Source organism: Microtus oregoni, unplaced genomic scaffold (assembly GCF_018167655.1).
Source record: "Microtus oregoni isolate MIOR12 unplaced genomic scaffold, Mior012 000010F_ref0000083, whole genome shotgun sequence".
Classification (NCBI taxonomy): Eukaryota; Metazoa; Chordata; class Mammalia; order Rodentia; family Cricetidae; genus Microtus; species Microtus oregoni.
This window is the reverse complement of record NW_024543069.1, coordinates 44,452,962-44,468,934: the sequence shown is the minus strand read 5'-3', so window position 1 is coordinate 44,468,934 and position 15,973 is coordinate 44,452,962. Positions and strand designations below refer to the sequence as shown.

Below are 15,973 nucleotides of genomic sequence, written 5' to 3'. Positions count from 1 at the left end.
TCTATAATTTTCTGTAAGGCTGGATTTGTGGCTACGTATTGTTTGAATTTGTTTTTATCCTGGAAAATTTTGTTTTCTCCATTTATAGTGAATGAAAGCTTGGCTGGATATAGTAGTCTGGACTTGCATCCATGATCTCTTAGTTTTTGCAGTACATCTATCCAGGACCTTCTGGCTTTCATGGTTTCCATAGAGAAGTCAGGTGTAAGTCTGATAGGTTTACCTTTATAAGTAACTTGGCCTTTTTCCTTTGCGGCTCTTAATATTCTTTCTTTATTCTGTGTATTTTGTGTTTTGATTATTATATGGCGAGGGGATGTTTTTTTTTTGATCCAGCCTATTTGGTGTTCTGTATGCTTCTTGAACCTTCATAGGTACCTCTTTCTTCAGGTTGGGAAAGTTTTCTTCTATAATTTTATTAAGTATATTTTCTGTACCGTTGAGCTGCACTTCTTCTCCTTCTTCTACTCCAATTATTCTTAGGTTTGGTCTTTTTATTGTGTCCCAAATTTCCTGAATGTTTTGTGATGAGAATTTGTTGGTTTTGCTGTTTTCTTTGATCAGTGTGTTTATTTTTTCTATGGTATCTTCAGTGTCTGATATTCTCTCTTCTATCTCTTGTAATCTGTTGTTAGTACTTGTTTCTGTCATTCCTGTTCGTTTACCCCGATTTTCCATCTCCATTCTTCCCTCGGTTTGTGCTTTCTTCATTGCTTCCATTTCATTCTTCATGTCTTGAACCGCTTCCCTAACCTGTTTGATTGCTTTTTCTTGTTTCTCTTGGTTTTCTTGCGTGTCTTTGAGCGATTTATTCATTTCCTCTACCTTTTTGTTTGGAATCTCTAATTGTTTATGGCAGTTTTTCACCTCCTGTTTAAGGTCCTCTATTATTTTCATATAGTTCACTTTTGAGTCGATTTCTTCTATTTCTTCAGGAGTAGGGTGTACAATTCTTCTTATTTCGGGATCCCTGGTTTCTGGTGGTGTCATGTTGCCTTTCAGATTGTTGGAGGAATTCTTGTATTGGCGCCTTCCCATCTCTTCCTTCAAATGGAGCCAGGAGAGGCCTGGTCTCTTGGTCCAGACTTTGCTGTGATTGACTCTCAGGGTATATCTCTTCAGTGTAGAAGCAGGAACCGTTCCCATCCAGATGGGATTCCTCAGCAACCATCCTGATGGGATTCCTCAGCAACTAAACAGGGCCGCCGGTAGCCCAATGATCCAGGGCCAACAGGATGAATGGAGCAAGTGGGGGGGGGTGGTATCCAGGAGCGCGCAGGAAGCCTGGCGCCGGAGCTGGAGGTGCCCGGCTCCCTTACAGGGGACCCTGAGGCCTGCCCGGCTGGCAGGCACTCACCGCTCTGGGTGGGTCGCCTTAGTTTAGGAGCTTAAGACTGTAGTTGAGCACTGGTCCTAGCATACAGCGGGGCAGGGTTGGGGAGGGGTGCTGGGTCGTGCGAAAGCTATTTGTATGTTTTTGAGACAAGTTTTCTCTCTGGAGCTCATTGCGATCTTCTTGTCTCTGCCAATCACGTGTGCACCACCACACTCAACTCTTATGCTCATGTTTAAACTGGATCTTTTTATTGTCTTGTAAGAGTTCTTGATAAATTCTGGATGTCATATCCTTATCAAACACAAGTTATAAATATTTTTAATATTGGACTGGAAAGATGGCTCAGAAATTAAGACCAGTGGCTGCTCTTCCAAAGGACCAAGGATCAATTCCCAGCACACATGTAGAGGGTGACGCCTGCCTGTAACTCCACTTCCAGGGCATCAGCTGCCCTGGCTTGATCTCCCTGGACACTGCACACATGTGGTGCAAAGATATATAATGAAATTTATAAATAATAAAATGAAATTTAAGATAGTTTTCCATATTTATGACTTCTTTTCACTTTATTAGCAATGTTCTGTCTGCATAAAAGTGTTTCAGCATTTATGTGTTAACTATGAGATTTTTTCAATAACCACAGAATCATCACACTTTAAAAAATTTCAAGCTGTATTTCCTTAGTATCTTCAAATACTTACATTTATATGAAAAGTTGTAATTGTTTAAACTAGCAGCTGCTTTTCCTGGCTTAGATTTCTTGGGTTTTTTTTTTTTGTTTGTTTGTTTTTTTTAACAAGGTCTCCCTCAGTTGCCCTAGCTGTCCTGGGATTTACTATATAGATAGGTTGGTCTTGAACTCACAAAGATTTACCTTCCTCTGCCTCTAAAGTGCTGGGATTAAAAGCATGCACTACCATACATGACAAGTAAAACAAACATCCAAACCTTTAACAGCTACTTTTTAAAATTGATGTTCATATAAGTAACATCCATTGCAATCTCAATCTGCTGATGTGTGCGTAAAGGATTTTAAGTCTGTACGTTTCTTTTCCATTATCTTTTCTTCCTCCCAAGCCATTTGTTTGTGAAGAAATTATTTGTCTAGGACTGGAGTGATGGTTCAGAGATTAAGAGCACTGGCTGTTCTTCCAGAAGTCCTGAGTTCAATCCCCATCAACCACATGGTGGCTCACAACCATCTGTAATGAGATCTGGTGCCCTCTTCTGGCCTGAAAGCATACATGCAGGCAGATATTGTACACACAATAAAAAAAATAAATCTTTTTTTTTTTTAAAGAAACTATTTGTCTAAATAGGTTTCCTAGTCTAGGCTGCATCCTGTGTCCCTCAGTCCTCCAGTTTCCCATGAGGTAGGTGGTTGGCACTCAAGGTTGGGGCAGATTTAAGTTTGTGGGGTTTGTTTGTTGTTTCAGCAGTGCTGACTCATAGACAGTTCTGCGTTCTCTTCTTATGAGACAAGCCGTATTTATTTCTTACATTTTCAAGTTAGCTATCATGGATGATCGACTCCCAGTGTGTTAGTTTCTTAGGAGGTATAAAATAGTGACATTCTAATCCTCTTCTACCTTTCTAATTGTCAGGTAGAATACTTATCTTTATGAATAAACATTTTCTACATTTTGTTATTTAAGTATCCAGTATTATAGTTATATAAGAAAGCCAGGATAGGGCTGGAGATGGCTCAGTAGGCATGAATACCTGCTGTGCAGGAGTGAGGACCCGAGTTCAGGTCTCCAGCGCTCACATAGGAACAGGCTTGCAGAGCTGAAAGGTAAGAGTACCATTGGGCTGTCTTCTGGACGTGAGATTGCCCTTGCAATCACAAACACATAGTAGCCAAAACTCCCCTAAGAAATAGGGGAGGAGGAAATGGACAGAACACAGGGGTAGGAGTGGGAATGGTTGTGAAGACAAATGGAGAGTAGAGAGAAGGTCGCTGGGGTGAGTGTAATCACAACACAGTGTATATAGATATGAAATTAACTCTTTTATTAAAAGTTTGAGCAGCCTTGTGAGGAATCAGTTGATAAAGGGAAATAAATAATAGGGGACACAAAGTTAGGCATGGCCGAGCACATATAATCGCAGTGCTGGGGGCAGGACAGAAAGGCTGATCCCTTGGGCTTGCTGTCCCAGCCTAACAAAAGACTGGGGAGCTCCAGGTTCAGGGAGTGACCCTGTCTCTCAGGGGACAGGGCAAGAGCTACAGAAGAGCACACTCGTGTCCTCCTCTAGCCTCCACACACGTCCTGTGGCGTGTACTCCATCAGGTGTACGTGTACACGAACAACAAAGCCAGGACAGCTCCTGGTTCTCACTTCACGAATCCGTTTGTCCTCTCACCTCTGTCTTTTCTTCTAATTGTGGCAGTTTTCTCTTTGCGAGTGGCTTCATTATCACATTCTGTGTTTCTAGGCAACACCATCGCTCTGGTGTGATTATTCATTATACCAATTATCTTTTCTCTGACCACTGCAAGCTTGTCAAATTGACCCCTGAATCCTTGATGTGATTCTGTGGTCTTTGTGAGCTGCCTGGCTATAACATACGAAAGAAGTTTAGCTCTTCCTGATTGGAATGTAGTTTGTTCTACACCTCCATACTTCCCATTTCCCTACAGAAGTTTCCTGTCAGCCTGGCTCTAGAAAAGATAACAAGAGTTTCCTATGAGAGCCAGCTTTGCTCCAACTGTCTGTCAGATCAGAGCAGGCTCTAGGAACTTGTGGGTGAAATTCATTTTGTGTGTTTTTGTTTGTTTTCTTTTGAACCAGGGTCTCATGTAGCCCAAGCTGGCCTCAAACACACCGTGGAAGAATAGAGCTAACCTTGAATATCTGCTCTTCCTTCCTCCACCTCCCAATGTGGGGTTCACAGTTGGTATTGAGGATCAACCCCAGAGCTTTGCACATGCTAGGCAAACACACTACATCTGAGCTGCATCCTCAGCACCATTTGTGAATTTTTTTGAGTCTACCAGGCATACAGAGAAAGAGGAACACAATTGTACAGTTTAATTTCTGCCTAAAGATTTTGCACCCAGTTGTGTAATTTTTCCCCCTTTTCCTCTCTCTCTGTCTCTCTGTCTCTCTCTGTCTCTCTCTCTCTCTCTCTCTCTCTTTCTGTGTGTGTGTGTGTCTCTCTGTCTCTGTGTGTGTGTGTTCACATGCATGTCTGTGTGCTGTCTGTTTTGCATGTGTGTGCATGTGTGCATCTGTGCATGTGAAAGGAATACAGCTGATATCAGATCATCCAGGATCTCTCTTAGACGTTATTCCCTGAGGCAGGATCTATCAGTCAAACACAGAGCTCACTGATGTGGCTGCTCTCACTAAGCAGCTCCATCTTCTGAGGCCAGATTTTCAGATGGGCAGCCAAAGGCATCCATATCATGTGGGTCCTGATTCCTGGGTCCACACACTCTTCCCAGTCAGATCTTTCACCTCTGAGCCCTCTCCCTGAGCTCCTGGAGGTGTCTTTTACGGAGCTAGTGACACAGAGCTGATACACACATATGGGCTCTATTATGTCTCTGCTTTGTTTCTCTCTCTCCTATCAAATTGGGGATTGATTACTAATTATTCTAAATTATTTGTAATTAATTACAAAAGCAATGTTCTTCTATCTAAGAGGGTTTTTGTTGAAGACTACATAAAAGAGAAAGGATGAAATGGAGCTGCTTTTTCTAAATCTGGGAACGAATGGGAAAGCCCGGATTCCGGATTCTAGTCTGCAGCAATGCTTACCCTCTGCCCGTTTTATAAAGTTGCTGAGTGCAGTAATGAGTTTATATTTATAGACTGCTTGGAGCTTTTTGGATGAAAGGTGCTAAATTAGAGTTTATTGTTTATTGAGTTTATTTGATGTGTCCAACTCCTGGGAACACTTACTGAAGTTAATTAAAACCAGATCGTCTGCCCTCTGACAGCTTACAGTGTCACATCTAAACCAATAACATAAACAGCCTGCACTAGCGTTGGCCTAACCGGGACTTCCTAGAGGACCGTGGCTTTTTGGATAGAGGAAGGCTCCTGCTGTGTTGACGCAGAGATGGCCTTAACTTCATCTGAGTTGTTGAGCTGCCCCTATTTCATAAAAACAAACAAAGAAGCAAGCCTTAGAATAAGGGGAATGTTCCTTATTTCTGGCGATAAATTATTGCTCAAAATAATTTGGTCAGCCAGATAGGTTAGTACACTTGCCACCATGTCTGATGACCTGAGTTTGGTATCTATGACCTCCATGGTAGAAGGAGACACTGACCCCCCTCAAGTGGTTCTATGTCTTAACAGATATGTGCATGCACACACATACATACTCATATACAAACACACACAACAAAACTAGAGTATAAAAACTTTTTTTTGCAGATTTTAATATACTTTAATCAAGATTCTTAAATGTCAACACACCATGAGATGTGGCTTTTGTTCCAATGAAACAAGGCTCTCTATGCGTGCTCAGTATACAGTATCGATACATTCTCAGCAGAACGATCTAGCTGAGCTGCCTCTTCCATAATGTCATGTTGAATGTGGCATTTCGCTGTTATTCAAGTCCTTCATTAAGTTGGATAAAACAATTAACTATTTAGCAAGTAAAAAAAAACAATCATTAAGTTTTCAAAGTTTATAAAGTTTATGCTAAGTTGTTTCTGAGTAAAAGGCTAGAAGGAACAGGGATGGGGAAGCTGTGCCTGGGGCATTTTGGATGAGAAAAGACTATTTTCAAAAGAAAAGTCTCAATGTTCACTAACATGTCCTCAATCAGCAATATCAAAAGTAACCTTTGCTCTCCGTGATTTCACAAAAGCTTAATAGAAAGGATGGTGATTTAAATACTGTTTTATGATTACTACATTTTCATTGCAGGACTGGCATTCAGAAACTACAGACCAGAGGGCAGTGTGTGTGTGCTTTCTAAACTCAACTTAGTGAGGGAGTGAAGGCAAGCATAACTGTAACACATGGCTGTTTCCTTCTCTTGCCAGTTGGTGATGGAGTTCTGTGGTGCTGGCTCCGTCACTGACCTGATCAAGAACACGAAGGGCAACACACTGAAAGAAGAGTGGATCGCATACATCTGCAGGGAGATCTTACGGGTAGGTGACAAGTGGGCACTGCCTTCCCCAGTTCCCTGAGGTAACATGGGATGTCTTGGGAGATAGTCTACTCGCTCAGTCTTGCTAGAAAAACTTCTAAGTGTGGTAGAAATGTATTTAATGGCTTTATTCTAACAGCTGGATGTGTACCCAGCCGCAGCCACTAACACTCTCTACTGTGCACATTCACTGTGTTCCCCTTTAAAGGTGGGCCTTGCTCACCCCCACCCTGTTCTCTTTCCTCTTCTCTCTGCCACTTCTGCCACTAGAGGCCACTCTCCCCTCCCTGTTTTTTCCATTCCCTTACATCTCCCTCCCCGCAATAAAAATTCCTCCATGTCACATGGTATCTTTGTCTCGCATGCCGTTTTTTAAGTCACAACATTCAGCATGCCTTTCGCTGACCAAACCATCTCCCACCTCCATACTCCATTCTGAAAGCCAAAAGCTGTTATGACAAAAGATAGAAACGACAATGCATTGGGCACACAGGAGTTATTTGTGAAATAAAAATGAAAACACAATTTGGGAAGAAGCAAGGTTAGGCGACTGATTCCACGTTAGCTGAAAGTTCTCTCCACGGCTTTATCTGCCGTTAACTCCGTGTGAATTTCTATCTGCTGCTCAGTCGGAGGAAGCATGAAACCTTTAGTAGTTGAGGCCACCCAGTGGGCACCAGAATCTATGAGGCCCCTAGGAACAGTGCTGCTCTCTGCCACCGTGCCTGCCTGTCTTAGCCCTGCAGGAAAATCCAGCAGGAGACCAGCTGTTTGTTCCCAGGGATCTGAAGGCAGTACAGATATTCACCCTAGACTTCTTAAATGCCTAAAAACAGCGCATTTCTTCCCCTCCTCCAGTACATCCTCCCATATGATGTAAGCACCGGGGAAAGGAAGGTTTGATCACCAGAGGTCCCTCGTCACAGTGGTTTTGGATCAACTATTCACTGCACAAACTTTCGCTCACATGTGTACTCTGCTACAGCATCCCAACCACTCTGGTCCAGGATAAAGGGGGGTGGTCATGCCTGCAAACACTTGCATTTATGTGCTACAAAAGAAGGCATTTAAAGTTGAGCACTGCCTACTTAGAGCCAAACTGACCAGATACAAAAGAAAATGTGAGGCCCAAACAGTGCCTCCCACCATCCAATCACACACTCTTAGGCTGTTTCTCCAACAAGAAGTCAGATCGTGTGTGCGCACGTGAGACTTGTGGACATGTGTGTATGCATGCCTTATCTTTTATATAGTGATGGATTGTGGTATTTATGAGGAACAAAAGAACAGAAAAATCAGAATAGTATAACGACACTTGGGTGCCCGATAGCATGACGTCATAAGTACTAGACCATTGTCTTTCGATTATTGTCACAAAATTAGCAGTTTCAAAATTATCAATTTCTGAAGTGACATGGTAGGTGCCAACTAAGGAAGCAAATTATTTCCTTTTTGCGTATGTGTGTGTGCATGTTTGTGCCTGTGTGAGCTATAAGGCTACCTCGGCTGCCATTCCTCAGCGGCTGTCTTTATTGCTTTACTAGAGACTTATTGTCTCTCACTGGCCTGGAAATCAACAACTTTGCTAGGCTGACTGTCAGGAAAGCACCGCCCCACCTCTGTTCCCCCCCAATGGTGATCCACCTAGCTCCGCCTCCCCAGCATTGTTAGCCCCCCCCCCAGTGATCCACCTAACTCTGCCTCCTCAGCTTTGTGAACCCCTCGCCTTGACTGTCCCCCCCCAGCTATTTACCTAACTCTGCCTCCTCAGTATTGTGAGCCCCTCCCCCTACCCCCTCCACTATCCACCTAGCTCTGCCTCCCCTGCATTGTGACCACTGCCATTGGCTTGGCCCTTTGTCATCATGACATCTAATGCAGTCCCCATGCTACAAGGCAGGGACCTGAATGACTGAGCTATCTCTCCAGTCCATTTTTTTCTCCTAATGCAGCCCACACTGAGAAAGCCTTTGACAGGCCCAAAACATGTTTTATTGTGATTAATTGAAATGGAAGATACCATGTAAATTGAAATACCTTCCCAAAAGTTAAATTTGATGAAGTCAGGTTAGTTTTCTATGTAAACCATTAATGTGCCCATTACAAATTAGCATACAAGCAGACTCATGTCCACAGCACCATGTTAACTGAGCTTCGAGCGGGTGGGAACCCATCCATGCCTTCGTCAGTGTAGTTTGCTGTACTGGTATCAGATCTAGTGTATTTTGTTTAGCCTGATGTTGTGTGTGTATTTCAGTTGGAACCAGTTGTGTGCCGTGGTTGTATGCAGCAACATGCATGTATGAAAATGAGAACAGACTCCTTTATGTATCACTGGATGAGTTATTTGTGGGTGATTGTTAGCATTCAAAAATGTGCTATGTTCTCTTAACTCTCTCTCCTCTCCTTCCGCCAGGGCCTGAGTCACCTGCACCAGCACAAAGTGATTCACCGAGATATTAAAGGGCAGAATGTCTTACTGACTGAAAATGCAGAAGTTAAGCTAGGTACGCACAGCCTCCCATGAGCTGTGGCCCTGCGGAGTCGATCGCCATCAACAGTCCTTTTAGAACATTAAATCTGTCACTGTGGACGTGGGGGCGTTTCCCCAAACAGGAAAGGAAAATGTTCTCTTTGCATTCTCACAAAGCGTTTCCCCACTCATCCTGAAGAATGATTTGTGGGGTGATTGGAACCCTATGCTTAGACACCGTGTAGAGTACGTGGAGGGCCCCAACACCCCATACATCTCACAGTCTAAGTCCCTGCTGCTGTGACAGGGGTGGCTCCAGGTTTCAGGTGTTTTCTGTTGTTTTGTTTCATCAAAAATATTCACATCAAGTCCTGCTAACTTCCTTGACACTTGAGTTATTTTTAAATTCATTTTATAGTTTCCCATGGCATCTGTACAAAGGGGATTCTCAAGAGTCCATTTCCGGTGCACCCTGATCACCCCACTGGAGTTGGTGATGGGGAAACCCTGTTCTTCAGCTTGTCAGAACCTGTCCTAGTTCCATCTCTACCACTGTGTCCTGAGTGAAAGGCAGCTTAGCAGAGGAAGGGCTACATTTACCCTTGCTCTGCTTGGCTCGCATTTCCAGGGTACTATCCAGCACTGGGGGAAAGGCCAGGCAGCGAGAACTTGGTGCACATAGTCGCACCGCACTCACAGCCAGGAGCAGTAAATGCACACACACACTTTCTCCACTTGGAGACAGCCCATGACCCAGATCAAGAGAATGGAGCACTCACAGTGGGTTGGGTCCTCCTGCAGACCAACCCCATCTAGACAAACTCTCAGAGACTCTCTTCCTGAGGTGGTTCCAAACTGAACCAGGATGACAGCTAAAAGCATTCTAGAGTCCTTCACAAAATAAAATCTGCACTTGCTCTCATTTTATTATCTCCAAGGAGTTTGCTAGTCATAGGTGTATTTCCAAAGAGATATGAGCATTTGCCCTTCCCTTTGGTTAAAATATATAATTTCCCATTTTATTGGCAATTGGAGTCAAGGGTTCATCACATGAACACTTTTCAAAACAATAGCATACACTGTGCAGGCTAAATAGATGCATTCATAGAGACTAGGTGATCGAGCCTCGGGGGATGTCCTGATGCTACTAACAAGCACTTTTTACAAATATAATGTTTGCCACATCTCTCAAGAGGCACTTCGATTATCTCCTGTAAACAGGGTCATTCCACGTTGCCATCTTCATCTTTGCATTGTGGATTTGTAAAACCTAACATAGGGGTGATTTGCTTACTAGTCGCACTGCTAAACAGCGGCAGGAATGGTCTGGAAACTTGACAGACTGACACTAGCCCTTAGGACTCAATTACAGTTTTGTGTTACCCTTTGTGAACCCCTGACTTTTTGGTCTCAATGGAGTCTTGGTATAATCAAATACAGCAATTCATGATTTCCTCGCTGGTGTATTTATCCACTCAACCATGCGTTTTAAGGGTATATATTCACAGTATAGAAATGGTGGAAGGGACCAAAGGCCCATTAAAAAGGAAGAAAACTGTAACATACACTACAACCTGCGTGAGCTTTCAGGACATTGTGTTAAGAGAAATAAGATGCGTTCTGTGGGATTTCACTCATTTATTGGAATAGCCAGTGTCCTAGAGACATGGGCAGGAGGACTGGGTGAAGTAGGGGTCATAGGTTGTTATTGCTCAATGGCATAGAATCTCATTGGTGGAGGATGAAAATGTTCTGAGGGATGAAGGGTGATGATTTTAAGAGCTTTTCTGTCCCAGAAAATGTGCGTGAGAAGTGGTTCAAATCTATCCTAATCAGATTTCTATGGCTGTACTATCACACTATGACCGAAAGCATCTTGGGTAAGGCAAGGGTGTATTTCAGCCCACAAGTCTCTGGTCACAGTCCATCAGTGAGCCAAGTCGAAAGCAGGAACTCAAGGCAGGAGCTAGGAGACAGGAGTTGGAGCAGCAGCCTTGGAGGAGAGCTGCACACTGGCTTGCTCCGTGCTACCTGCTCAGTTTCCTTTCTTATCTTCCCCTTGCCCAGGGATGACTCCACCCACATGGGCTAGGCCCTCCCATATCAACCATCTATCATGAAAATGCCCTACAGATTTGCCTACATGCAACCTGATGGGGACATTTTCTCAGCTGTGGTTCCTCTCCATATATTATGCCAACCTGACCAAATAAATCAATCTAAAATCCTAACTTTTTGTCATATATATCTTATACACGAGGAATGCATATCCATTTTATTCTCACATACAGCCTGAGCTCCTAATCTAGTCAACTGTGCTCTCTTCAATAGTGGACTTCGGAGTGAGTGCCCAGCTTGACCGAACAGTGGGCAGGAGGAACACATTCATTGGGACCCCCTACTGGATGGCACCAGAAGTCATTGCCTGTGATGAGAACCCAGATGCCACGTATGATTTCAAGGTATGGTTTCTTCAGTGTGCTGTGAAGCCATGTCTGAACCCTTGTCCAATTTTGCGAGGGATAACGCTCACAGGCATTTGTGTTTGTGATTTATGTGACACAATGGGAGAACTAGAAAACATTATTTGGACTAAGATTGTAAGACACTCAAATAAGAATTGTTTAATGGACTCACCCATGATATTTGATTACCCATTTATAAAATGATATTGAAATTATTTCCTATGCTTTTAAATTTGCTTTTCTATCTTTTTCTTGGGAAATAGATAAGGTTTATGTTTGGGGTTATATTTTAATTTTAGCAAAGTATATATTATTACCCTTTTTCATCTATTAATTCTTTAGATTCAATTTTTTACTGATACATAAAACATTCCGATTGTACATATGAAAGGAGTCCCATGTAATATTTTCATATGTGCACAGAGGCACAATGTTTAAATCAGGATAAATATATTCATCTGCTAAAGAATCCTATTTTAAGGTAAACAAATCTCAGAGGGCCCAAAGTAGTTGCTCAGTTGGTAAAGTTTTTGCCTCACAAGCATAAAAACCCAAGTCAGTCTTCCAGAACCCACATAAAAAACCAGCCATGGCGATGCAGGTTTGTAATCCTAGGCCTCACAGGCTGGTCAGCCAACCTAGCCATACTGGAAAGGTCCAAACCAGTGACTGGCCCTGTCTCAAGAATCAAGGCTCCTGAAAAGTGATACCCAAGGTTGACTCCTGGCCTCCCCATGCACAAGCACCCAGGTGCAACAGACATACACCTGCACACACATGCTCACTCACAAACATTTGAGAACTCTTTCTTCTAGCTTTTTGATCCTGGCAGCACACTATTGTAATTACACTTGCCTACCACACAATAGCACACAGGAACTCCATGCTCCTAGCCAACTAAAGCACAGCACATGTTAAACCATAATATGAATATTGGGGGCATCTTCTTGTAGTTACAAGACATCAGGTTGTTCATTTCCACAGTGCTAACCTTAGGTACACAGACGTTTCTTCTCTGTAGGAGAATAAAGAGGGATGTAGGATGCTTTGGTTTTCCTCTAGTGTGGCATGGCATTTCACAGAAATCTGATGTATTCCTTGTTACTTTCATTATAGACTGGAAGCATGCCACTAACATTCAACATTCAGGCCACGTTCAGTAGTGTTCTCCTGGCAGCTCTCCTTGACTCAGTTCCTCTAGCCAATGATCTGACAAGCGTCACAGTTACAAGTCCCTCGAGAGCTACAGTGCCTGATGACATTGCTTTTGTATACATCCCTGTTAAGAGAAAGTGAAACTGTGGACAATGAGAACTAGAGCAACTGTAAAGTTCTCAGGCCATGCACAGGCAGAGACACTGTGTGGGCAAAAATAAAATACTATTTGGGGTTGGTTTGGAAGTCCAAGGACTTTCCCTCAAGACCAGTAATGAGGGCAGACCTTCACAGGTACACACCCAGTGGGTGATATTCTCTGAACTTTAGCTTGAACATGGGTCTCCCAACTCTTCATTTAGCTCTCTGTGGTCACTTGTCCCACCCTACAAAGAAGAGTCTCGTGTGGTTTCGATGTGTCGTTTGTTATCTAGATTGGTTATCATTTGATTTGTCTGATTTGCCTTCTAAAGTGGATTTATTTTTTTTAAAAAAAGTGTTAAATCATCATCATAAGGGTTCTTTGGGAAAGAATCCTCAGGGCTCTTTGTTCCTGCAGTGTGGTCTAAGGAAACAGGTACTGGGTACATATATTAATTTCATAGTTCCCATACCGAGAGTATATCTCAGGAATTTCTCTGTTAAAGTCCGTGTGCTTTTCCACATCTGGTTATGTTAAAATCAGGCGACAGCAATGAAGGCAGTACAGTCCTTGAGACCCAGTGTCTCTGAGCACTGGCGGAATCATTCACCTCTTTAGAGAAGTGTAAGCTTGGAAGTCTTGAAAACATAAAAATCCCCTCCTTCCTTCAAAGTTTGTCCCTCTGATAACCTGGCATCAGTCTGTCTGAGAGCAACTGCCACATTAAAAATTAATCCCCTGATAAAATAAATGTCACCTATTTAAACTGCTAATGATCGGCACATTTAAATAGTCCCATCTGCAAATCTGCCAGAGAATCCGCTACAAAATATATATTCCAGACGAGCTATGCATATTTTAATTGGCTGTAAACAATTCTTCAGACTGTAGTTATGTGTGACAAGTGCTACCCAGGTCTACATCTATGCCACAAACCGCTTTCAAAATATAGCAGGAGTGAGCTGGAGGGGTGGCCCAGAGGCTAAGAGCACTTGTGACTCTCACAGATGATCTGAGGGTTCGAATCTGAGCACTGATGTGGTAGATCACAACCATCTATAACTGCAGTTCCAGGGGATCTGGTGCCCTCTTCTGACCTCCAGTGGCACCATGTACACGCACGGTGCACAACACAGTCACCATGTGCATGTGTGGTACACAGACACACTTGCAGAAAAATACCCAAATACGTAAAGTAAATAAATCTAAATTTTAAAATAAGACAAATTATACCAAGAAGAAGCGGAGTGTCTAGATTTTCATTCCTGTCTTAATCTTTTAAGTGTCGGAGTGGGCCATATTATGTGCTGTGTGTATTCTCTGTAGCATAGATAAGACCCTCGTAACTGACTTGTTTTTAGGAGAGAAACTAGAATAGCTTTTCCTTTTGGCCAACCCAAAGCTTGGGATGCAGTTCAATCCTGGATGTTTTTATCAGATTATTGCTAAGAAATATTGTATAGAACCGATGAGATTCCAATATGAAAAGAATATTTAAAAATCCATAATTTAAAAAAAAACCCTCACAGAGGAAATAGGTTCAACTGTGTCACTCATGTAGGCTGCAGTGTGAACTTGTTCATCAAGATTGTCATGCATGCAATTGTTCACAAGGAAGAAAACTCCATGCCTCGTGTATGAACTTTGCTGGTCGCCAGTCATGGGGAGAAGTGACTTGTCTGACATGTGAATGAAGAACAGAAAGCAGAAAGGATTCTGGGGAATCATAGGGATTTGTTTTGACTACTCTGTAATTCTACTCTGAACCAGAAAGGATGGGAGCTCTTAGAACCTGGCACTGTATCCTACCGTGTTTTCTGCTCAGAGTGCCCAGGAATGTGATCTGCCACCAGGGGATGACCTGACAACAAGCTGACTTTGAGAGTATTGAACCTGGCACTGTATCCTACCGTGTTTTCTGCTCAGAGTGCCCAGGAATGTGATCTGCCACCAGGGGATGACTTGACAACAAGCTGACTTTGAGAGTATTTTTTCAGTCACTCTATTTATGCTTACTGAACTCACACCGTGTGTGTGCATTTGTGTGTGTGTGTGTGCGTGTGTGTGATTAGATGAGCTCTCTGCATAAGCCATTTCTTACTAGAGACCTATAAAATTCGAGGATTTGGTCTATGTAGGGAATAGTCCATTTGAGACAACAGGAGTCCTAGCCTTGGCAATGACCTCAACATGTTGGGCTCTCATGTAGGTTAAATGTCTGCTCCCAACATTTCAAGGTGACATGTATCGAATAAAAGATGCTTCGAATAGCACTAGACTCTGTAAGCTTCACCAAGACAGCTCTGGCTTTAAAATGAAAGTGAAATGGAGACTAGAGTTTAGTTTTGTTGAGGGATTTATCATTTACTATTATTGATTGTTATTTGATTTATTTTGAGATGCTTTTAAAAACTGGTAGATGTTTCTATTTGCTCAATTTTTTTTAAAGATTTCTTTTTAATGATGTGTATACATGGGTATGTGGGTATGTGCACATAATTGCATATGCCTTTGGAGGCCAGAAGATGCTGCCAAATTCCTTGGAGCTAGAGTTACAGGTGGTTGTGAGCTAATAATGTGGGTACCGAGCACTGAAGCCAGGTTGTCTAGAAAGCAGTTTATACTCATGACTACTGAGCCTCCCGAGCCATCTCTCCAGTCCCTGAAGTTTCTTTTTTTTTTTTTTGCAAGTTCTAAAATTCATTTTTATTTTTATTTTATTTTTTTTATTGAGAAAAGAAAAAAAACAAATTTCCTCCCCCTCCCAGCCTCCCATTTGCCTCCCCCTCCTCCCACCCTTCTCCCCCTCCTCCCACCCTTCTCCCCCTCCCCCCACTCCTCTCCCTCTCCCTCTCCAGCCCAAAGAGCAGTCAGATTTCCCTGCCCTGTGGTAAGTCCTAGGTCCTCTCTCCTCCGTCCATTTCTAGGAAGGTGAACATCCAAACTGGCTAGGCTCCCACAATGCCAGCACATTACGTAGGTTCAAAACCCCGTGCCATTGTCCTTGGGTTCTCATAAGGGCAACATTGAATAAATGGGACCTACTAAAACTGAGAAGCTTCTGTAAAGCAAAGGACACTGTCACCAAGACAAAAAGGCAACCTACTGACTGGGAGAAGATCTTCACCAACCCCGCAACAGACAAAGGTCTGATCTCCAAAATATATAGAGAACTCAGGAAACTAGACTTTAAAATGCTAATTAACCCAATTAAAAAATGGGGCACTGAACTGAACAGAGAATTCTCAGCAGAGGAAGTTCAAATGGCCAAAAGACACTTA

General features: G+C 42.8%; 1 protein-coding gene across 13 annotated transcripts in view; it reads left to right on the top strand.

The window, feature by feature from the left end:
* Tnik (TRAF2 and NCK interacting kinase) overlaps positions 1-15,973 on the top strand; it is a 440,041-nt gene that overhangs the window by 279,592 nt on the left and 144,476 nt on the right. For all 13 annotated transcript variants that reach the window (XM_041658945.1, XM_041658944.1, XM_041658954.1 and 10 more), the window contains exons 5-7: positions 6,348-6,458; positions 8,874-8,964; positions 11,262-11,392. In XM_041658945.1, the coding sequence (XP_041514879.1) occupies positions 6,348-6,458; positions 8,874-8,964; positions 11,262-11,392 (333 nt within the window). The remainder of the gene's footprint in view (positions 1-6,347; positions 6,459-8,873; positions 8,965-11,261; positions 11,393-15,973) is intronic.